Below are 24206 nucleotides of genomic sequence, written 5' to 3' on the forward strand. Positions count from 1 at the left end.
TGCATTGGAGGCTGTTCAGAGACGGTTCACTAGGTTGATTCTGGAGATGAGGGGGTTGACTTATGAAGATAGGTTGAGTAGGTTGAGCCTATCAGAAGAATGAGGTGATCTTATTGAAACGTACAAGATAATGAGGGGGCTCGACAAGGTGGATGCAAAGAGGATATTTCCACTCTTAGGGGGAAAACTAAGACTAGGGGGCATAGTCTCAGAATAAGGGGCTGCCCATTTAAAACTGATGAGGAGGAATTTCTTCTGTGGGTTGCAAATCTGGGGCAGACTGTGGAGGCTGAATATATTTAAGGTGGAGATACAGATTTTTGAGCGATAAGGGAATAAAGGGTTATGGGGAGCGGGCAGGGAAGTGGAGCTGAGGCCATGATCAGATCAGCCATGATCGTATTAAATGGCAGAGCAGGCTCGAGGGGCCAAATGGCCTACTCCTGCTCCTAGTTCTTTTGTTCTATCCTCTCCAAGGCTTCCTTCCTAAGTGTGGTGCCCAGAATTGCACACAATACTCCAGCTGAGGCCTAACCAGTGATTTGTAAAGATTTAGCAGGACGACCTTGTTTTTGTATTCAATGCCCCTACATACAAAGCCATACACCAACTGCTTTATCAACTTGTCCTGCCACCTTAAAAGATTTGAGAGTATGCACATGCAGATCCTTGTGCCCCACACACACACACACACACACAAATTAATTGTGTCCTTGACTATGGTCTCTAGTAGTTTTCCTACCATGGACGTTTGACTGTAGTTACCAGGTTTATCTCTCTCCCCTTTTTTTGAATTGGGGTGCAACATTTGCAGACTTCCAGCCCTCAGGCACCACTCCCATATCTAACCTTGCTTCCTTCAGCAACCTAGGATGCATCCCATCTGGAACAGGTGATTTGTTAACTTCAATGATGCCAAACTATTTAGCACCTCCTGTATCTATTTTTATCCTATTCAATATCTCAACTCGCTACTTCTCTACGGTGACATTAACTTCATACGCTTCATGAAGACAGACGCATATACGCATTCAGTGCCTTAGCCAAGTCCTCTGCCTCCACAAGAAGATTTCCTTCTTTGTCCTGAATCGGCCCCAACCATTCCTTTCAATACTGTTCTGTTACCCGCTAACTTTTCTCATTCTCTTTGCCCTTATATACTTTTTCAGTTTTCCCTGCACTCTGGTTTTCTACTATATTTTGTACCCGATATTCATCACAAACCTCCTTTTTCTGTTTTATTTTAACTTCCATTTCCTTTGTTATCCAGGGAGTTCTAACTTTGGATGCCCCGTCTTTCCTCCTTATGGGAATATACTTGGTTTGTACTTGTACTATCTCCACCCTAAAGGCCTGCCATTGCTGCTTTACTATTTTCTTTGCCAATCTTTAGTTTCCAGTCCACCTGTTGAAATTGAAATTTGATCCTCAAATTGAAATTGGCCATTTTCACCTTGGATTTTTCTTTGTCCCATTTCATAACTACTAAAGTCATAATTATATTATAAGCGCTATTACCCACATATTCTCGCACTTGCCCTACATCATTCCCTAGAACTAGATCCAGCATGGTTTCTTTCTTTATTGGAGCTAGAAACACACTGAAGAAAGTCTCCTGTACAAATTTTAGAAATTCTTCACCCTCTTTTTCCATTCCATTTCTTCCCCTCCCCCCCAAATCTATTTTAGGGTAGTTGAAGTCCCCTGTTACTGCTCTATTATTTTTACACTTCTCTGAAATTTTACCACAGATTTGCTCCTCTATCTCCTTATCACTATTTGGGTTTCTAGTAAACACCCAGCAATGCAACAGTTCCTTGATCAATACTGCCATTCCACCCTCTTTCATTCTTTTTTCCTTCCCTATCCCTCCTGAATACATTGTAGCCAGGAATGTTTCATTTCCATTCTTGGCCACGTTTAAGCGAGTCTCAGTTATAGCCACTATGTGGTAACTTATCAACTTTATTTGCAACACCTCACATTAATACACATGCATTCCCAACACCATGATAGTCTGCTTTGCTTTTTTCCTCCATGTAACTCCTGCTCCTTCTGCACTATTAGTTATTTTGTTGCCGTTTCTCTCCTAGTTTTCTATGCATTTAGGATTAGGGTTAGGGTCTCTCCTCCTTGCTGCTTCAACCTGGTTCCCCTCTCCCTGCCAAATTAGTTTAAACCCTCCCCCCCCAGTACTAGTTAATCTCCTGCGAGGACACGGATCCCAGCCCTATTCACGTGCAACCTGTCCGACTTGTATAGTAGGTTCCCTCCTGCCTCAGAAATCTGAACCACTTCTCCAGCCACATATTCACCAGCATTATCTTCCTGTTTCTGTATTCACTAACACATGGTACAGAGTAATCCAGAGATTACTCTGTTCTTTAATCTATTTCCTAGCTCCTGAAACTCTTGACTGTAGGACCTTAGCCCTTTTCCTACCCATGCCATTGGTTCCAACATGGACCACAACTTCTGGCTGTCCCACTTCCCATCGCATCTAGGAGAGAAAACATTTAACATTTCAGGTGTGGACCACAAAGGGAATACACCCAAAATATTAACCAGTCTTCTCTTTATACATTTTACTGTATAAATGTCAGTTTATCTAAAGTGATTGATATTATCTCTTATTTTTCTACTGATGACAAGGTTTGGCAATTTGGTGCTCAGTGGCTTGTCTGTAGGCCATTTAGGTGCATACCATGGAGCCACATAAAGCACAAGTCAACATTCTTAATTTGCATACATTGCAAGCTGGGGATACCAACAGATCTTGGTGTTCTGATTTAGAGTTTACCACCAATGAGATCATTCTCTCCAAGCCTGCCAATCCATGAAACTCATGTCAAACCAGAGAGTTAAAAAATAAGCACAAATAGAATTGCATTGCCTGGGATTTGAAGGCCACGGATTGTAGTTTAGAAACCCCTGACATATTAAATTTACAACAGTTTCATGTTCATGCAGCCTGAAACAAGCTAACCAATATGAAAATAACTAACTTACCAGTTCAACAGCCTTCACTGGTGCAACTCTCTTTAGATCAGGAGTGTTTGAGAGATCAATAAGTGGGCGGTCTTCAATTTGCATATTCTTTGTACAAACTTCAACTATAAGATTCTAATGGGGTAAAAATTAATATGGTTGAAAAGGAAGTAAGAAATTGGTCTTATCCAATCAGTGGGCAATTAATTGTTCAAATAGGCCAGGTAAGCAGTTCCAAAAATTGTTTTATTAAATAAAGCAGTGCATCAAATAACAAAAGATAAATACGGTGAACAGAGTTAGCTACCACAATTTTATTAGCTGACTAAGAGAACATACAACTCAGACAGACATTCAAAATTTTAAAATTAAGCCAACTTTCTAAAATCTAGGAGACATACATTGCCAGGAAGAGATAATTCTGAAAATAGAACACTTAAACAGAAAGTTTTCAGTTTGGTTGCTAATTTGAAGAATTAATTGTAAGCAGTTATCTATGCTGAACACCATTCTCTTCCCAAAGATAGGCTTATAAGCCTACTTATTCAGTAGATGGCAAATGTACTAGTTAAGTGTCAAAGTAAATTCAGAAGAGGGAACGCATTAGCCAGTGGGAACGATCGTGTAGTGAGCATGTTACTGATCCAGTAATTCAGAGAATTGAAAATAAAAAAGATAATATTAGTAAAAAGGTCACCATGAAGTGGTTGATTACCATAAATCACCAACTGGTTTACTAATGTCCTTTAGGGAAGGAACCCTGCCGGCCTTACCCAGTCCCACACGAACATGGTTGACTGCTGTCTGAAATGGCCTAGCAAGCCACTCATTTGTATGGAGCACACACACAGGAATGGACTAGTTGGGCCAAACGACCAGTTTGTGCTGTAAATTCTATGCAAAACAACTACAGTACTACAGTTCAAGGCGGCTACCCACCAGCTTTTCAAGGCAACTAGGAATGAGCAATAAATATGTTAGTTTGCTAAAGGCAGCCACATCCTGAGAATTAATTTTTAAAAATCAAAAAGATTTCATGGAGCTGATGGATATCCTTTTTAGGTGAAACAAGGTTCCTACAAGGCTTTAGAATGTTTCATCCAAGTTGATATTGCTTGCCTTGAACACAACAAAATTGTGCCTTTTGAAATTTGTCTTGGAGAATGCCACTAAATTAGAGGGAGAATTTGAAAAATAGACAAACAGCAGAAATAAGTAATCATGCATAATTTGAACACAAATACTGATGTTGCTCCCACTTCCCAAAAGGTGAGACCCAGCAGAAAACAGACAAGAATTTTCTGTTAAAGAAATATAGAATTCTGCAAGTCATATTTGCTAGGAGGGGAAAGAATAGGAAGAGAATGAAGAGATACAACACACGTGTTTAAAACAATTATACTCATAGGGCTACCAGTTAAAAAAGCATCTTTATATTGAAGTAGCTTTATTATTGCAATATTAACATCCCTTGATCTATAGTACATTCATACCTCCTTGATTGGAGTCTTGGATTTCAGCTCTTTGGCTGTCTCTTGGCATGTGGTCTGTGGTTTATCAGGAGAGAAATCCAGAAAGCAAGGAACCAGAGGTGGAGATATTTCCTCGTCAGAGGAATTAGATGAGCAAAGAATCTGTGGCTTCCCTGACAGTTTCCGTTTACGGCTAAAACAAACAAGTTAATGGCAACAGGCTGTAAAATGTCTAAAATTGTAAACATTAAATCTCCCCCCCCCCCCACAAGCAACATCTCAATGACATGCTGCTAGTACGCTCATTAGTTGCGTAGCTACAAACATCCAAAGCTAGTGGAGACTTACTGTGTGTTTGTGTTGAATTCAAAGAAATAATTGTATTGCTGAGCAAAATTAAGACCGTCTCCAGTTATTCATGGTTAACACTTCAAAAGCACCACATTTTCATATATTTAAAACTCATTGCAAAATGGCAGAACTGGCTACCAGTATATCTGGAAAAATATTTATGGCAGTATAACTGCACTCAGTTTGTGAATGGGAGAGGAGGTAGAAAGAAAATGAATAGAGCCCTTCAATACCCAGTTTTTTATTTTTATAAATGCCTTTGAACAGTAGTTCCCACAAGAGCCTGATGCATTCCGTATTGAATAAGATTCACTTGAATGTCCTAATTAAGATACACAAATATCTTTAAAAAAAGACAATTATCTTCTAATTAGCAAAAAAAAAGTAGCCAAAGCTTGCTGGAGGATTTTAAAAACCGCTCAAACTTAATCTCTCCTCACCTTGCCAGAATAGCTCCACTGACTGACATTCTACGGTTTCGATTAGCTGTAGTTTGCTGAGATGACGACCCAAGTCTTGGTTGTGTTCGGGGAGTGAATGCTGGAACACCCGACATGCGATGATTTAATGGAGTGGGTAAAGCAGATAAACGCCTTGTGCTAGGCGTTACCGAAACTGGTCTGTTTGGAACGTTGGGTGTTTGCAGCATTCCTTGAACAGGTGGTTTGTTTGGAGTGCTAGCCACGAGACCACTGATGAAAATATTTAATATGAAATTAGCAAACTATAAACAAAAAAGGACACAAGAAAAACATTGAATCCAGTATTTGGAAGACAACTTAATTTGAAACAAGGAAAACATTTCTACAACCTCACTCCAAGACATTAGAACCTAGAGAACCAGCCACTTAATGGTGACCACATTCCTTCCCCAAATAAGGAGACATTGAGCTGACCAAAGGATGGTCAGTGGTTGGGTTTAAGGGGTCTTAAAAGGATGAGATGGAGGTGGCGAGGTTTAGTGAAATGTTCCAGAGCGTGGGCCCTAGGCAGCTGAACGCACAGCCAACAACTGTGGGGCAAAAGGGGAGGGGGAGGGAGGGAGGGACAGAATGCAGAAGCCAGAATCTACTCAATGGACCATTGGTTTTTGGGGGGAGGGGGCGGGGTAGCGTGAGAAAGAGAAGGGCGGTGGCAATGCTCCCCTTCAGGTCACTCACTAGATGGACATCTAGATAGGAATAGTGCAATCAAGCAGACGCAGCATGGATTCATGAAGGGGAAATCATGTTTAACTAGAGGATATAACGAGCATGGTGGATAGAGGTGGACCGATGGATGTGGTGTATTTAGATTTTCAAAAGGCATTCGATAAGGTGCCACACAAAAGGTTACTGCAGAAGATAAAGATACGCGGGGTCAGTGGAAATGTATTAGCATGGATAGAGAATTGGCTGGCTAACAGAAAGCAGAGAGCCGGGATAAGCGAGTCCTTTTCGGGTTGGAAATCGGTGGTTAGTGGTGTGCCACAGGGATCGGTACTGGGACCACAACTGTTTACAATATACATAGATGACCTGGAAGAGGGGACAGAGTGTAGTGTAACAAAATTTGCAGATGACACAAAGATTAGTGGGAAAGCGGGTTGTGTAGAGGACACAGAGAGGCTGCAAAGGGATTTAGATAGGTTAAGCGAATGGGCTATGGCTTGGCAGATGGAATACAATGTCGGAAAGTGTGAGATCATCCACCTTGGGGAAAAAAAAAGAAAAAGGGAATATTATTTGAATGGGGAGAAATTACAACATGCTGCGGTGCAGAGGGACCTGGGGGTCCTTGTGCATGAAACTCTTTTAGAGTCTACCTGCAAAAACATAAAGCATGAATCCCCAAAAATTAGTTTGCAGGTGCAGCAGATAATCAGGAAGGCGAATGGAATGTTGGCCTTCATTGCGAGAGGGATGGAGTACAAAAGCAGGGAGGTCCTTCTGCAACTGTATAGGGTATTGGTGAGGCCGCACCTGGAGTACTGCGTGCAGTTTTGGTCACCTTACTTAAGGAAGGATATACTAGCTTTGGAGGGGGTACAGAGACGATTCACTAGGCTGATTCCGGAGATGAGGGGGTTACCATATGATGATAGATTGAGTAGACTGGGTCTTTACTCGTTGGAGTTCAGAAGGATGAGGGATGATCTTATAGAAACATTTAAAATAATGAAAGGGATAGACAAGATAGAGGCAGAGAGGTTGTTTCCACTGGTCGGGGAGACTAGAACTAGGGGGCACAGCCTCAAAATACGGGGGAGCCAATTTAAAACAGAGTTGAGAAGGAATTTCTTCTCCCAGAGGGTTGTGAATCTGTGGAATTCTCTGCCCAAGGAAGCAGTTGAGGCTAGCTCATTGAATGTATTCAAGTTACAGATAGATAGATTTTTAACCAATAAGGGAATTAAGGGTTATGGGGAGCGGGCGGGTAAGTGGAGCTGAGTCCACGGCCGGATCAGCCATGATCTTGTTGAATGGCGGAACAGGCTCGAGGGGCTGGATGGCCTACTCCTGTTCCTAATTCTTATGTTCTTATATTGTAGATACCGTGCCCGTGCAAAAATCCGAATGGGCCGTAGATTGGGGGAAGCAAGCCGTGCAGGAAGCAGTGCAGCTTACGGGCGATATTGGGTGGTAGCACCGGATAAAGCAATGTTAAAAAGAATGAAGACTTAAAAAAATGGGGCACTGGCAGTCCAGGAACCAATGTAGGTCAGCAAAGACAGGGGTGATGGGTGCACAGCACTTGGGTATGGAATAGAATAGGGGCAGAGTTTTGCACTTGTTGATGTTTACAGAAAGTGAAGGATGGCAGACTGGCTAGGAGAGCATTGAAATAGTTGAGTATGAAGATGACAGAGGGGGATAGAAAGGGTTTCAGCAGCAGTTGAGCAGAGGCAAGTGCTAAATCGTGAAATGTTCCAGAGATGGAGAAAGGCAGCCTTTGTGATAGAGGACATGCAATTGATAGTTCAAGAGTGCAAACAGCATCCAAAGAGAATGAACACATGGCTAGAGTATGGAGTTTGAGAGAGGCTGGTTTTGATCTTTCCAAGGTTTAATGGGAGCAAATCGACACTCATCCAGGACCGAATGTCAGACAAACAGTCTAACAAGAGAAGGTAGCGCAGATGTCAAAAGCGCTGAGTGTTGTCAGTGTACATGTGGAAGTTGGACCCCATGGATTCAGATGAGGTCACCAACAGTCAGCAGATAAATAAGGTGTGGGCGCCAAGGATAGATCCTTAGGGACATCAGATGCAACAGTGAGGGGGACAGAAAGGCTCTGGCTACAATTTTGAGGGCAGCGCCATGGAGCTGGACAACAGAGGAGAGGCGTTGGAGAAGAATGGTTCAGTTGACTGTATAAAATGCTGCAGAGGTTAAGGAGGGATAATGCAACATGGTCATAATCACAAATGACTGTCATTTGTGAATTTAGTTAGGGCCATTTTGTTGCTATGGCCGGGGCAAAAATCTGATTGGACAGATGAGAAAGATGGCCATAAGCTTGGAGGGCGACAATACAAAGTTTACAGGGACAGAGGGGGTAAGGATGGGCGTTTTGAGGAGGTGGGTGATGGTGATTGTGATTTTTCAAAGTATCAAAAGTAGCAGGGAATCATTTACAATGTCAGCTATCATAGGGACCAGGAAGAAGTCAGGCCTTATGGACAAAATGAATGGGCACATGGAGAATTGAGATGGAGAGAGAGAAAAATAAGTTCAAGGGTAGGGCAGGATGTAGCCAGGGATTATTTTTGGTCTCCAGGAAGAACCTGGAGTAGTGGGCAGTTCTGGCAGCAGAGAGCGCGAGTCTTAACAGCGCTTCATGTGGTCCAGGTAGTGTTGTGGTTAGGTTACTGGATTAGTAAGCTAGAGGCCTGCTCTATTAACCCTGAGAAAGGGAGTTTAAATCTCACCATGGCTGTTTGAAAGTGGAATTCAATTTAATAAAACAAATCTGGAATCAATAAACGTGGCCATGAAGTCATCAATTGTTGTTAAACCCCAACTGGTTCACAATCTCATTTAGGGAAGTAAATGACCATCCTTATTTGCCTTTAGAAGCCTAGCCTAGCAAGTCGCTGAGTTGCATCAAATGATTGCAATGCAGCGATCAAAAAGGCAACTCACCATCACCTTCTCAACGGTGACTAGAGATGGGCAATAAGTGCCAGCATAGCCAGCGACTCCCACATCCTGAGAATGATTTAAAATGACTGAAGTTTGTACCCCTTGGATTTGATGGAGTGAAAATGGGATTACTAGGAGGAACTGGAATTAGAGAATTTAAAGGTTTTTCTGGGGACAAGAGCAAAGGTGGAAGTGTGGTAAATAGATCACACACACACACACACACCACACATACACATATAATCATTACCTTTCAACTGCACTGCAAGACAACAGCTTCTTCGGTTCTGTTATTTTTGACCTTGTAGTTCCAGGTGAAGGTGCTTAATGAGAATCAATAAAACAATGAATAGACAAGCCAATAACTCTTCTGAAAATGTTTGCAATACTGCAATAGTAAACAAGAATTGTACACACAAATCTCTCCCCTCATCCTGCACGTTCCAAACCATCCCCCTCCTCCTTTCTCAAAAAAGCCAGGATATTAAATAAAATCTTTAAAAGCAAGCAGGTCCTCTCTTAGATCTTACACCAATGGCAAGGTAATCTTGAATTGGACAGTATTGATCTAGTATAGTGCTTTGATTACATCGCTCTTACTGTAATCTACTAAAAATATGCAAGACAATTCAAGTATGTCCACCAGAAAGAAACACATTTCCTGCAATATTTAAATGTAATTAGAGAACCAGACAAAAAAAAAAGTCCTGCTTTGGCAGATGTAGATCAGTTAGGAGGGAGATGATGATTTTCCCCACCAGCTCTACACGATATGCATTTTTCCACTTAAGTACCTTCTATTTGCCACTGCAGACAAGGAAAAATCCAACAGTTATTTTCACTTAAGTGACAAACATTTCATGTACTTGATACAGTTTAGTCTAAATTGACATAGTAAATTGTTGAAAACCTTGTATTAAAATTAGACAAGACCAAGATTTGCATATTTCAAACAATAAGTGTTTATATTTACCACTGGATCTTTTTGACGTTTGGCTGAGAACAATTGATGGCTTAGTCTTTGGGCACTGATCCCTCCCAAGTGCACTTTCAGCTTTGTTTGGTTTGATTTTACTATCAACCTTCATATTGGTTGCTGAGCCAATTCTTTGTAAACCTTTATTGGTTTGAGTCTGCATCACGGATCCTTGCTGATTCACCTTTCCAGGAGTGATTAGTTTACAAGTATTTGCTGGTTTCATTAATTGTGTGTTTGGAACGTTGGTTGCACAAGTAGAATTTGACAACTTGCTCTTTGGGGCAGCAATTCTGCTGCCATTTTTGGGGGCTTGCAATTTTGATGAGTTTAAGGGCATGTTCAGGGACATTGCTGCAAGAAAAATTGAAAGTACTTAAAAACTAAGGCAAGAAAACAGGTTATTCTGAATTACACAGTAAGAAATTACTGTAAGCAAATATTGCAGTGCCAGAAGCAGAATTTATCAGTAAATCTTTTTTTAAAAAAAAGCTTAACTCTCCCTTTTACATTAGCACTTGACACTGCATTCTAACTGACATTTTAAAATAAATTATTTTTCAAGCATGACAACCCTGAACACATCAGTTAGTGCACCATATACTTTAGCCCATTATTTCACCTCCCCTCCATTACTCCAAAATGAGACTTTATATAAAAAAGGGACTAAAGGCAGAGTTTAGTGGATTTCAATTGCACTTTATAAAAAAAAACATGTCTTTTTACACAAATAGCCCTTTAACCCATTATAAATTGCACCTTTCCATTCAGTATAGTAGTTTCTCATTTGCACAACAACCTCTTTCCAAAATATATTGCTTGAAAGTGGGTGCGCTCACTCCCCAGTTAACATCACTGAGTTAGACTTTGGGGTAAGCATAAAGTAGATACCCACCACTTCTCAGGAAAATAAAAGAATGTGCAACATTTTTGCGCACTACCCAGTTCCAGAGCACTTCTGGGAGGAGGCATGGAGTATGAAAGTCAAGAATGCAACCTCCATTGTACAAGCCAAGAATGGCAAAGGACTTATTTTGAGTGCAGGGCAATATGTTAAAGTCTGGAACAGAGCTCACACAACTGCCAGTGGGACAAAAAAAAAATAGGCAGTTAGGTGCAGTCTACTTCATTGGATGCAGCTCAGCATTCATATAAAAATAGTCTTGCTGTTGGGTAAAATTCAATGGGACAATGTTCTCTTAGTTTAGTGCCATATTAATGCTACAACATTCATAGATTATTACACACACCCTCCTTGATCTGGAAGCATATTTAATTTCTTCTGAAGAGCACATCACGAGGAGGAGTGCATAAGAAAATCAAAGTTTCATATTAAGTCAAAGAGGGTCAGATAATAAAAGGAGCTTTGTGATTGTATTTCTTTGAATGTAGTCAATCTAACATTTTTCCGTGCAACTTCAAAAATGGAGCCTATACACGGATACAGATGGATCAAATATTGCCATGGCAAATAAGAGTGCCCCAGTGATTCCCTTTTTTGGACTGGGGTATAGTACTAACTTTGCCAGAGAGCATATTTTTCAGTGAATTTGAAGCAGTGCATCACTACAAATAGCAAGACTTGGCGTTTCCTCCAAATTTTACTGCAATGGTGTTAAAACTTTTCAATGGGCAGACAACAGAGCCCTGTAGGGTTATGAAGATAACTCCAATTTACTGATATTCACATTGGGCTGGAAATTCATTTTTTGGTCATAGCATTTTTTTTCCCCCCCGCCAAAAATATCGCTATGACTTCGAGGTCCAACATTCAGGAAAAAATGCGCCCAGCAAGGTGGGGTGGGGGGTAAAGAGGAGGAGAGATATAAGAAAGACAAAATCAGCGTTGCACGAGGATTCACGGCGCAAATTTTCTGCAACTTTTCTCCGAGGCCGATATTGCTGCAAGTTGGGCCTAGGGAGGGGAAAAAAAAAAACAAACAAACATTCTCTTCTTCTCCTCCTCCCCCCCCCCCTTCAAAACAATTAAAAACATTTAGTGAATCGCTGCAAAAGAATTTAAAATAAAAACTTTAACGTACCTTTTTTGCAGGTCTTCATACCGCTGTTCCAAGGGCTGCAACGCAGATTTTTCCCCGCCGTTTTTTTGGGTCCTATCTACGGATCACCGCTAAGCCAAATATCAAGTGAAAGCACTCCCCCCACCCGGCCCCCCGCCCCTCCAGTCTTGCACGCCAGCAGTATTTCAAAAAACCTCCAGCACAAGACTTCAGGGAATTTCCCGCCGCACCTTTGTCCACCCAAATACCGCCGAAAAACCCGGCACAAGGTTGATGAATTTCCAGTGTCCAGTGTCTACATCATGTAATGTCAAAAATTAACAAGGCCCATCAATTTATTTTTAAACCAACATAATTTGGGAGAGATTGCATAGCATGAACTTAAAAGTGGTAGGCATGAAAAACAAAAAAGATATATTCCACCCATTTGAGTTACTGGTTACAAAATGTTTCAAGATTGAAAATCCAACTTACATCTGCCAACAGATGGGGAAGCACGAAGACTAGAATGGAGACTGGATGTAGATAATGAAGTACGATTGGGAGTCCTTACTGCCATACCAGGACCGCTCTTCTTCCCCGAAGCTTTAGACCCAGATACTTTTCTTAGGCCGAGCTACAATAAAACCAAATCTTTTTCTCAGATTGTAACAGTTAAAAAAAAAGAGATTGTTGAATGGTTCTCCTGCTCTGCTTGGTCTTCCAAAACATTATGCTGCCCAGAGGGAAAAGCAGCAGTGCATTTTTAACACTGCTAACCTTTAAATCCCTTCCCCAAAACAAAATCTGTGCAGGGGCTGGAAAGTTGCAACAGCAATTTTGAACAGATTGTAACCTGCCCTGCAGAATGAATGGGGCAGACGATACAACAGACCCATACAATTACCACGCCATTTATAAAAGGGCAGTAAACAACCCAAAATCACATTTGCATTTTATTTTTAAAAATATAAATGACTTTGCATAACACTAGAATTAACAGCTCAGAGATAGAAAGTAGTCCAGTGAACAAAATTCTTGGAACATACTCTGGCCCCATCCCAACCAATTGCACTGTAAAGGATTATTCAGTATAAATTTACAACTAACACAATTAAACATTTTGCACCTAGTGCTCCTCTGTTTGGTGCAGGAAAGTGTCAGCCACACTTGCTAGGCTAAGAAGTGTCCTAATATGATATCTGAACCATTCAAAAAAAAAGTAATCAATCACTTAACTGAACAATGTTGATCCACAAGACCACCCAAATAATCGGAAACCAACGATCACAAAATAAATCACATTTCTTGAATATCTCTATTTTTTGGATTTCACTTGCAGGTATGTGTACACCATTAACATTTGCAAGCTAAAAATTATAGTTTTGTTTACAAAATCTTTACATGGAAACATAGAAAATAGGTGCAGGAGTAGGCCATTCGGCCCTTCGAGCCTGCACCGCCATTCAATAAGATCATGGCTGATCATTCCTTCAGTACCCCTTTCCTGCTTTTTCTCCATACCTCTTGATTCCCTTAGCCATAAGGGCCATATCTAACTCCCTCCTGAATATATCCAATAAACTGGCATCAACACTCTGCAGCAGGGAATTCCATTTCTCCTCATCTCAGTCCTAAATGGCCTACCCCTTATCCTAAGACTATGTCCCCTGGTTCTGGACTTCCCAAACATCGGGAACATTCTTCCCGCATCTAACCTGTCCAGCCCCGTACCGTCAGAATCTTATACGTTTCTATGAGATCCCCTCTCATCCTTCTAAACTCCAGTGAATAAAGGCACAGTTGATCCAGTCTCCTCATATGACAGTCCAGCCATCACTGGAGTCAGTCTGGTGAACCTTCACTGCACGCCCTCAATAGCAAGAACGTCCTTCCTCAGATTAGGAGAACAAAACTGAACACAATATACCAGGTGAGGCCTCACTAAGGCCCTGTACAACTGCAGCAAGATCTCCCTGCTCTTATACTCAAATCCCCTAGCTATGAAGGCCAACATACCATTTGCCTTCTTTAGTGCCTGCTGTACTTTGTGACTGATGAACCATGACACCCAGGTCTCATTGCACCTTCCCTTTTCCTAATCTGCCACCATTCAGATAATATTCTGCCTTTGTGTTTTTGCCCCCAAAATGGATAACCTCACATTAATTCACATTATACTGCATCTTCCATGCATTTGCCCACTCACCTAACCTGTCCAAGTCACCCTGCAGCCTCTTAGCGTCCTCCTCACAGCTCACACTGCCACCCAGTTTAGTGTCATCTGCAAACTTGGAGATATTACACTCAATTCCTTCATCTAAATCGTTAATGTATATTGTAAAGAGCTGGGGTCCCAGCACTGAGCCCTGCGGCACTCCACTAGTCACTGCCTGCCATTCTGAAAAGCAGCTGTTTATCCCGACTCTCTGCTTCCTGTCTGCCAACCAGTTCTCTATCCAGGTTAGTACATTACCCCCAATACCATGCACTTTGATTTTGCACACCAATCTCTTGTGCTGGGACCTTGTCAAAAGCCTTTTGAAAGTCCAAATACACCACATCCACTGGTTCTCCCTTGTCCACTCTGCTAGTTACATCCTCAAAAAAATTCCAGAAGATTCGTCAAGCATGATTTCCTTTTCATAAATCCATGCTGCCTTGGTTCAATCCTGTCACTGCTTTCCAAATGCACTGCTATTTCATCCTTAATGATTGATTGATTCCAACATTTTCCCCACTACTGATGTCAGGCTAACCGGTCTATAATTACCCGCTTTCTCTCTCCCACCTTTTTAAAAAAAAAAGTGGTGTTACATTAGCTACTCTCCAGTCCATAAGAACTGATCCAGAGTCAATAGACTGTTGGAAAATGATCACCAATGCATCCACTATTTCTAGGGCCACTTCCTTAAATATTCTGGGATGCAGACTATCAGGCCCCAGGAATTTATCAGCCTTCAATCCCATCAATTTCCCACCTAATAAGGATATTCTTCAGTCCCTCCTTCTTACTAGACCCTCGGTCCCCTAGTGCCTCCAGAAGGTTATTTGTATCTTCCTTCGTGAAGACAAAACTGAAGTATTTGTTCAGTTGGTGTGCCTTTTTTTGTTCCCCATTATAAATTCACCTGAATCCGACTGCAAGGGACCTACGTTTGTCTTCACTAATCTTGTTCCCTTCACATATCTATAGAAGCTTTTGCGGTCAGTTTTTATGTTCACTGCTAGCTTCCTCTCGTACTCTATTTTCCCCCTCCTAATTAAACCCTTAGTCCTCCTCTGTTGAATTCTAAATTTCTCCCAGTTCAGGTTTGTTGTTTTTTTTAGCCAATTTATATGCCTCTTCCTTGGCTTTAACACTATCCTTAATTTCCCTTGTTAGCCATGGTTGAGCCACCTTCCCTGTTTTATTTTTTACTCCAGACAGGGATGTACAATTGCTGAAGTTCATCCATGTGATCTTCAAATGTTTGCCATTGCTTATCCACCGTCAACACTTTAAGTATCCTTTGCTAGTCTATTCTAGCCAATTCACGCCTCATACCATCGAAGTTACCTTTCCTTAAGTTCAGGATCCTAGTCTCTGAATTAACTGTGTCACTCTCCATCTTAATAAAGAATTCTACCATATTATGGTCACTCTTCCCCAAGGGGCCTCACACAATAAGATTGTTAATTAGTCCTTTCTCATTACACATCACCCAGTCTAGGATGGGCTGCCCTCTAGTTGGTTCCTCGACATATTGGTCTAGAAAACCATTCCGAATACACTCCAGAAAATCCTCCTCCACTGCATTGCTACCAGGTTAGTCCAATCAATATGTAGATTAAAGTCGCCCATGATTACTGCTGTACCTTTATTGCACACCTCCCTTATTTCTTGTCCCCAACCTCACTACTACTATTTGGTGGCCTGTACACAACTCCCACTAGCATTTTCTGCCCTTTGGTATTCCGTAGCTCCACCCATACCGATTCCACATCATCCAAGTGTTAGAAACGTCTGGATAAATGTTCTCCCACGTGACAAACTCTTCAGTTTGGTGCTCAATTGGAAATTTGCTGCTCTGAGGATTTCTAGCTCCCATACACAATTTATATGATGCATCACAGGAATAGTTTTCATCCCACTCCCATGACAATTCCCAGGAGTGTACCATGACGATACTAAAGCAGGAGCAGACAATAGGAATGGCGAATCTATTTAAAACTTTATTAAGACCACAACTGGGGTACAGTTTGTTTTGAGCTCCACACTAGATGAAGCAACAGCACAGATTCACCAGCTTGCTGTCTAGTACAAGGAAATACAAAAAAAAAAAACTTGAAAAAGTGAGCTACTTTAAATTAGAACCAAGGAGATTGAGGTGATTTGACAGATGTTTAGAGTTATAAAAATAGTTGGGACAGTGTAGATATAGGAATAGTTTCCAGTGATTGAGGGGTCTAGAACAAGGGGATATAAAATAAGAGATTAAATGTAAAAGATTTAGGACAGAATAGGAGAAACTTTTTTTAAATAAAAGAAAGGAAAAGAAAGATGGTTTTGATTGCTATGGAATTAGTGATTGAAGAATCTTACAGTAACTTTGTCAGCACTTAATAGATTAGCTAGGTAATTGAAGAAGAGGGAATAAAGGCATTTAGGAACAGGCAAACACTGCTTGCATGAAGGTTAAACATCAACATGGACTGAGGCTTGGGCCAAACAGCCTGTTTCTATGTAATTATGTGCAAACCCTCACCTCAACACCCAGGCAGATTTATAAATAACTGCAGCATAAAGGTGACAATAAACATTTAAGTTTTCTTTAAAAAAAAGACATTATACAATTTAAGCAATTAAATAAAAATTCTAAGCCAGTGTCATTAGGGATTTTTGGCATCACTAAGGGGGCCTCATGTTTGTACTGGGCCAGAGGGCAATTTTTGAGGCACTTTGACGCGGAATTCAACTCCACCAGTGGAAACTCATTTTGGGGGAAGGAGGAACAAACTACTTGCACCTCAAGTAAATGCTACAATTCCAATTTTGGGAGGTAGAACAAAACCCCTCCCAAAAATGTAAAAACAGAGGTAGCTTTGGGGAAGGCCAAATGTATTTTCATCTTCAACGAAGCTTTAAAGTTGATTTAAAGAGTTTGCTCTTATGGTAGCCATGGACAAACCACTGTTGTGTTTATGCTGCAGCAGGATCACAGCAAACAATAAACACTCCAGATCTTGCACTTGCCATAAAACTATGCTACTAAAGATCTACCAGTACATAAATAAAACTCTTGCATCTAACCAGCCCATCACACTTACTCAAATTGTTAACATTAAACAACTTAAGTGCAACAGGTAACATTAATTAACTTCTTCAAAAAACTTCTAATATTCTGATTTGAATTACTTTGCTTTACCAAGCCCAATAAAACTGCTTACCTTTTCAGATGTCGTAAGATTTGGTGGTGCACATATTGGTGGTTCACCTGCTGGAGCTTCCTTGAAAGTTGTGTTCTCAGTACAAGAAGCCATGTCTTTACTGACTAATGACGATGGCGCTCTGAAGTTTCGTAGGGATTGCATAGAAGAGTTGGTTATCTGAACACCAGTTTTCTTAGGTGATTTTAACAGAAAGCCAGGACGAGTGTCTGAAGAACAAACCTGAAGACGCTTCTGGATTGCAGGTGGAAGTAACTTCAGTGAACTATCTTGAACTACAAAGGTGTCTCTTCTTGAACAACCTGGGCTGTTAATACCCTTCAGACGGGTTAATTTTAATTTTGATTCCTCTATAAATTGTTCCACCAGTTGATTGTGAATAATTTTATTTCCTATTTTCTTAATCCCCTCCACATGGTTTTCATACTGTCGTGCTAGTAAGTTGGCTTCTCTGAAAACTTCAACAAAATTGTCTGTGTTCAGAGGACTCCAACTCACAGTTTCTGTTGACTTTAAACTTTTCTCTTCCTCACAATTTAAGTCAATACCAACAGCAACACATTTTTCCACATGACGAACTGGCCCAAGAAAAACTTCTTCATCGTCATCACTTTTTCCACTAGGGGAAAGAAAAACTACTAGTTTAAGATTGAAAAGTTATTATAAATGCATCATTTCTTCAGTTTAAAGCTTAAACATTAAACTCCCCTTAAATTACATGAACATACTGTTAGTCTAAACTTTTAGTTAAACTGAACTCTGCTTCTCAAGGTAGTACATCAACTGCAGCTAACCTGCTCCTAGACAACATCAAGCTGCTGAACCAGTTCTAGAACGTGGCCTGAGGAAGTTATCCTCTAGTCCCCCTCTCCTTCCCACAAAGTGTCTGAGCTCTAGTTTTCACTTGTGCTTAGCAACACATTGAGATTTGGATATATATATATGCAAGTGTGGGCAGGCTATTTGACTTGAAAGCATATGGAATCCTGGTCTTTATAAATAGGGGCATAGAGTACAAAAACCAGGAAGTTATACTATACCTATATATTAAAAAAAACTAGTTTGGCCCCAGCTGGGGTACTGTGTCCAATTCTGGGCACCACACTTTAGAAAGCAAGTGAAGTCTTGAAGGTGAAGAGATTTACTGGAATTGTTCCAGGAATGAGGGAATACGGTTATGTGGCTAGACTAGAGAAGCTGGGGTTGTCCTCCTTAGAGCAAAGGTGGATAAGCTGAGATTTGAGAGGGCTGTTTAAAATCATGAAGGAATTAGAGAAAGTAAATAAAGAGACTATTTCCAATGGCAGAAGGGTCGATAATGAGAGGGCACAAATTTACACGTGTACTTTCCACCAGGCATCACTAGATACCAGCCAAGAATCTGATCCAGATTTCCCCAGAAAGCCTACCCTTTGATTGAGTTCAACCTCATTACCTAGTTTTTCTTCCTTTTTATCATATTCCACAACTATTATCTGGTGGTCTAAAATCTATTAATTGAAAAAAGTTTAACAACACTCTTTTATAGCCACCCTGATAACTTATTCCTTAAACCGATAGCCTTGTGAGAAACAGTTTGCCTAAATTACCCATGAATTATTCCTGAAGTTTTTGAATCAGTCAGCTTGAACAATTTGCAGGTCAGGCAGCACACCTGATGAAAGGTTCAAATCTGCTGGAAACAGTTAACCCGATGTTTCTCTCTCCAGAGATACTGCCTGACAGGCTAAGTGAGCGTTGCCAGTACTTTGTTTTTATTTCAGATTTCCAGTATCTGCTTGCAGCTTGAACAATTTGTTTGGATCACACCATCAATCCCCAACATAACTTTGATAAAAATTACATCTCCAAGTCTCATCTTTCCTAAAAGGTCCAGTATCCTTTACATTTTTATCAACTGAAATTCCTAACATTCAGTATCATCTTAGTTGCCCTATACTGCTACCTCTCAAGGGCAACATCATAATGACCAATGTCAGGACTCCAGACGGGGCCTAACTAGGGCCATATATGGCAACATAGCTATTTTTGGTTTGCATTCTACCCCTCTGCTAACACAAGACCTCATCTTGTTTGCTGAAGCTATGCACTGGACAAATGGCTTTAAAGATTTTTCATAGAAACATAGAAAATAGGTGCAGGAGTAGGCCATTCGGCCCTTCTAGCCTGCACCGCCATTCAATGAGTTCATGGCTGAACATTCAACTTCAGTACCCCATTCCTGCTTTCTCGCCATACCCCTTGATCCCCCTAGTAGTAAGGACCTCATCTAACTCCTTTTTGAATATATTTAGTGAATTGGCCTCAACAACTTTCTGTGGTAGATAATTCCACAGGTTCACCACTCTCTGGGTGAAGAAGTTCCTCCGCATCTCGGTCCTAAATGGCTTACCCCTTATCCTTAGACTGTGACCTCTGGTTCTGGACTTCCCCAACATTGGGAACATTCTTCCTGCATCTAACCTGTCTAACCCCGTCAGAATTTTAAATGTTTCTATGAGGTCCCCTCTCATTCTTCTGAACTCCAGTGAATACAAGCCCAGTTGATCCAGTCTTTCTTGATAGGTCAGTCCCGCCATCCCGGGAATCAGTCTGGTGAACCTTCGCTGCACTCCCTCAATAGCAAGAATGTCCTTCCTCAGGTTAGGAGACCAAAACTGTACACAATACTCCAGGTGTGGCCTCACCAATGCCCTGTACAACTGTAGCAACACCTCCCTGCCCCTGTACTCAAATCCCCTCGCTATGAAGGCCAACATGCCATTTGCTTTCTTAACCGCCTGCTGCACCTGCATGCCAACCTTCAATGACTGATGTACCATGACACCCAGGTCTCTTTGCACCTCCCCTTTTCCTAATCTGTCACCATTCAGATAATAGTCTGTTTCTCTGTTTTTACCACTAAAGTGGATAACCTCACATTTATCCACATTATACTTCATCTGCCATGCATTTGCCCACTCACCTAACCTATCCAAGTCGCTCTGCAGCCTCACAGCATCCTCCTCGCAGCTCACACTGCCACCCAACTTAGTGTCATCCGCAAATTTGGAGATACTACATTTAATCCCCTCATCTAAATCATTAATGTACAGTGTAAACTGCACAAAGTGTGCACTCTACTCATACTCTTGATCCCAAAATATTTTTGTAATCCATAAACTAGATTAAGCACATCCTGGGCCAGTCTCCTAAAACAAAATCAGAATCTTTTAAAATCTGGTTGCATTGTTCATTATTTGCCATACCTTCAATTTTATCTGCACATTTGGAAATCTTGTTCGAGTCCACACGCAACCTCATTCTGGCTCAAAGTTTCCATTTATGACTACCCTCCATTTTTTAGTTGAAACTATTTTCTAACCAGTAGCATTCCCCATCTCTCCAACTAGACCACAATCATTAATGTTAATATGGAACCTTATTAAATGCTTTTTGCAATTGGAATGTGACATTCACTGCATTTTGTTTGTCTGTTACAGTATTAACAAGCTTTAGAAATTAAAATGTTTACCTTCCAGGAGATAACAGAATATCAAAGTCAGAATTCTCTTCAGACAAAAGGTTGAAATCTGAAAATACAAATGACATGCTGCCAAATTCACTGAACAGAGACACGTGGACTATTAATAAGATATTAAAAGAGAACATTTTTGCATCTTTAAAATTTCCCCATTTAAAAAAGGACAACTGTATCCAAATAAATTGTAACATACCCCCAAGGGTAAAAAGGAATAACTATACATTTACCCCTATTTTAGTCTTTTCTTATTCCTAAATGTTATGTTATATTTTCAGACTACTAGTCGGCAGCAGCGTTGGAGCAAACAATCTCTTAAATGAAGTGTGCTCTAAACAACCCATCACAAGATGATCATGAATGAGGAAAAACCCTCAAGTCCCACACTGCAGCATCCAATTGCTTCTTAAAGTCGTCCATGGTCTTTGCCTCTACTTTTCTATCCAAGAGTCCATTCCATGTATGAAGAGTTTCCTGATCTCTCTACTAAATTTGCCTTTTAATGGTTTGAACCCATGACCCCTTGTCTTACAAATTTATTTTGCTGGATTTACTTTTTCTATACCATTAACTTTCTTACATACCTCCAAGATGGTGACTCAGGTGTGTTCTTTCAAGGCTGAAAATCAAGTTTCTACAGGTCTTTCTAAATAACCCAGACCTTGGACACTGGGATTAGACTTGAGGCTGTTCTCTACATTGCATCCAAGACTTGAATCCTTGTGTCCAAGATAGAAGGGATTCAGTAACAACTTGCATTTATGTAGTACCTTTAACATAGCAAAAAGTCCCAAGAAATTCAAAGTGTGGACACAGTAACAATGTTGGTCTGACCAGAGAACTATGCAGCTCGATTATGCCTTTCTTTCCATTTAGCCAAATGCATTAGTTGGGCATGTTGAGCTTCAAAGCTATAGGACTCCAATGTTTCCCTCAACAACTTCTTTAGCTATTTCAACACCATTCACGGAGTATGTGCATTGTCCACTTTTCCTTTGTATGTGCAGTACTTTACTTCAGCTTGCATCGATCAGTCCACTTGTCATTTCTGAGCTACCTCCGCCAATTGCAGTGCCCTTCCTAGTTTGGTATATTTTGCAAATTTGATTTGGCTAATTTACATACAATTTCAGAGTCCAAGTCACTTATGTAAATTAGAAACAGTAGTGGCCCAACAAGGACCAAAGTGGCACCAACATTTATACCACCTCCCTCACCCAGCCACCATCCCCCCCAATCTTGATGTAGCTCCGTTAACAAGTACAACCTTGTTTCCAACCCTTCAGTAAATTTCTTATCCACTCATAAAATGTATCCCAGATTCCTACAGCTTTGGTCTTAACCAATATTCCTTTTTCTGTGGAACCTTGTCAAATGCTTTTTCGAAAGTCTTAATGCAACACATATTAGAGCTTTCCAGAGACCACTTGGGATGACACTTCCTCAAAATCAAGGCGGCTTCTGGGGCACGATCTGCCATTCCCCCAGTGTCCAGCAGTTCCCTTGTAATGATTGGAAATTTCTCCCTAAGAACTCTGGGATCCATATATCATCCATAGCGATTTATTGGTTTGTGTCTTTTTAGCTTATCCAAGGCTTCCACTCATTTATAATCAAAAGTCCTGACTTTTGCCTAGGTTATCAGTTTGTGGAGAGCACATTGTACATGCTTTCCACCAGGAATATTGGTGAAAGTAATCATTCAGGATATGTACTATCTTGTGTTCATTCACTGCTTCAAACTCATTTGCATCCTTTATGGTTCTCAACTCTTGCCCTGACTGCCCTCTTACTATTTTAGTACTGAAAGAGTTTCTTAGGGTTATAATTTTACTGCTGCAGCTTTGCTGTCCCACTACTACCTCTAGTCTCTTTTTGCCCATCTGATCACCATGATCAAGAGGTTTCTACATGTTCCTAAATTCAGGTGAATAACCTCCTTCTCGCTTCAAAAACAGCAATGAGCTAAACTGGTTGAGGGACCAGGGCACCAGAACACCCTGTTCTTTTTCAAATAGTGCCCTAGGATCTTTCAATGTCCACTTGAATAAAAAGACAGGACCTCAATTTAATGTCTCATCTGGATAATGGTACCTTCACACTGCACTAGAACAGATTCTATTGTAGACTTAAATTCCACAACCTTTGGAGCCAAATAATAGAATGCTAACAACTGAGCTAAACTGAGGTTTATGAGATTTGAATCCCATCAACATGGGCTGGTTGGGATGAACCAAGTTCCAAAGGTAAAAGGCTGGTGTCTAACCCCATTGACCACACCCCCCCCGCCCCCGTCCCCCCCTTTACTGCCTTTTGATGAAGGCATGACACTTTTTATTTGGAAAGAAGCACAAGCTAATTAAAGCCATCTGTGTTCCAAGAGATCAAACTCAGCTGAAAGGAAATTTGCCCCATATGGTTGGATTGCTACAAGATATCCCAAATAACTAAACAGTTATACCACCACGGTCAGTTGGCAAATCCATTTCTTGTATTGATCTCTGCAGCTGGTGGAAACAGAAGATTCAGTTTTCAAGCACTATAAAAGAGAACACAAGTAAATACAAAAACAGTAAAGATGAAGAAAAAAGTATATTGTTCAGGAAATTACAATGCTGACTATTCATCTGTGTATACACAAGCAATTTAATACCTGAAACTGCTTATATTTTATTTACACTATTACATCTCCATGCCCCTATTACTCAAGGCAGAGGATATACTGCTTTATCCCATATAATGTACAATATAGATTATGTCACTAATTTATAGTGATTACACTGAGATAGTGCCAAGTGGTGTTTTTGGGTCCCATTTCATGATTTATGGAAATTGTAAAATAAGGGCATATAATGATCAAGGCCAGTTTAAATATGTAGTTCATTTTTATCAGTTAGGATGCAAGCAAATTGGAGCTTGGTGGCAGGTACTGCATGCAGCAGTACTAGTAAGTGGCAAGAGCCAAGTAATTAGGTAGTAATATTGGGAGGGTGGCCCTAGGAGCATTGGGAGGGTGCTGGTGTAGGGTGGCAGGAGCAGAGGGTGCGAGAGCATTGGGGAGGTAGTTATTGGGTATGGCACCAGAAAGTCAATATTTTTGATAGACAGTAACAGTCAGGACATGATTACATTTTCTGAAGCTCAGTATCAGGCTGAGTTGGGATAAGTTTGGCCATAAATCATAGACTCCTGTTTCCTCAACATAAGACAGAAAGATACAGATGTACCGTTACCAAATAGTATCAAATGTACCCTATAAACAAATATGATTTTTTTAAAGCCACATTACAACAGATGACTTTGGTTAAAGTTTAAATATACAGAAAGCCATCATAACCCACATAC

General features: G+C 40.7%; 2 protein-coding genes across 5 annotated transcripts in view; one reads left to right on the top strand and one right to left on the bottom strand.

Moving 5' to 3' along the window:
* The window catches only part of srr (serine racemase), a 43453-nt gene that overhangs the window by 17239 nt on the left and 2008 nt on the right, over positions 1 to 24206 (top strand). The gene's annotated exons all lie outside the window — the stretch shown is intronic.
* gtse1 (G-2 and S-phase expressed 1) overlaps positions 1 to 24206 on the bottom strand; it is a 29865-nt gene that overhangs the window by 3988 nt on the left and 1671 nt on the right. For 3 of the 4 annotated variants that reach the window (XM_070897413.1, XM_070897412.1, XM_070897414.1), the window contains exons 2-10: positions 23323 to 23400; positions 20856 to 20913; positions 17342 to 17960; positions 12407 to 12548; positions 9909 to 10265; positions 9186 to 9258; positions 5252 to 5503; positions 4482 to 4653; positions 3010 to 3123 (exon numbers count right to left, since the gene is read on the bottom strand). In XM_070897413.1, the coding sequence (XP_070753514.1) occupies positions 3010 to 3123; positions 4482 to 4653; positions 5252 to 5503; positions 9186 to 9258; positions 9909 to 10265; positions 12407 to 12548; positions 17342 to 17960; positions 20856 to 20913; positions 23323 to 23347 (1812 nt within the window). In that variant the 5' untranslated portion in view covers positions 23348 to 23400. The remainder of the gene's footprint in view (positions 1 to 3009; positions 3124 to 4481; positions 4654 to 5251; positions 5504 to 9185; positions 9259 to 9908; positions 10266 to 12406; positions 12549 to 17341; positions 17961 to 20855; positions 20914 to 23322; positions 23401 to 24206) is intronic. The other variant, XM_070897415.1, reaches the window with a different exon arrangement.

This window comes from Pristiophorus japonicus, chromosome 13 (genome assembly GCF_044704955.1).
Source record: "Pristiophorus japonicus isolate sPriJap1 chromosome 13, sPriJap1.hap1, whole genome shotgun sequence".
NCBI lineage: Eukaryota > Metazoa > Chordata > Chondrichthyes > Pristiophoridae > Pristiophorus > Pristiophorus japonicus.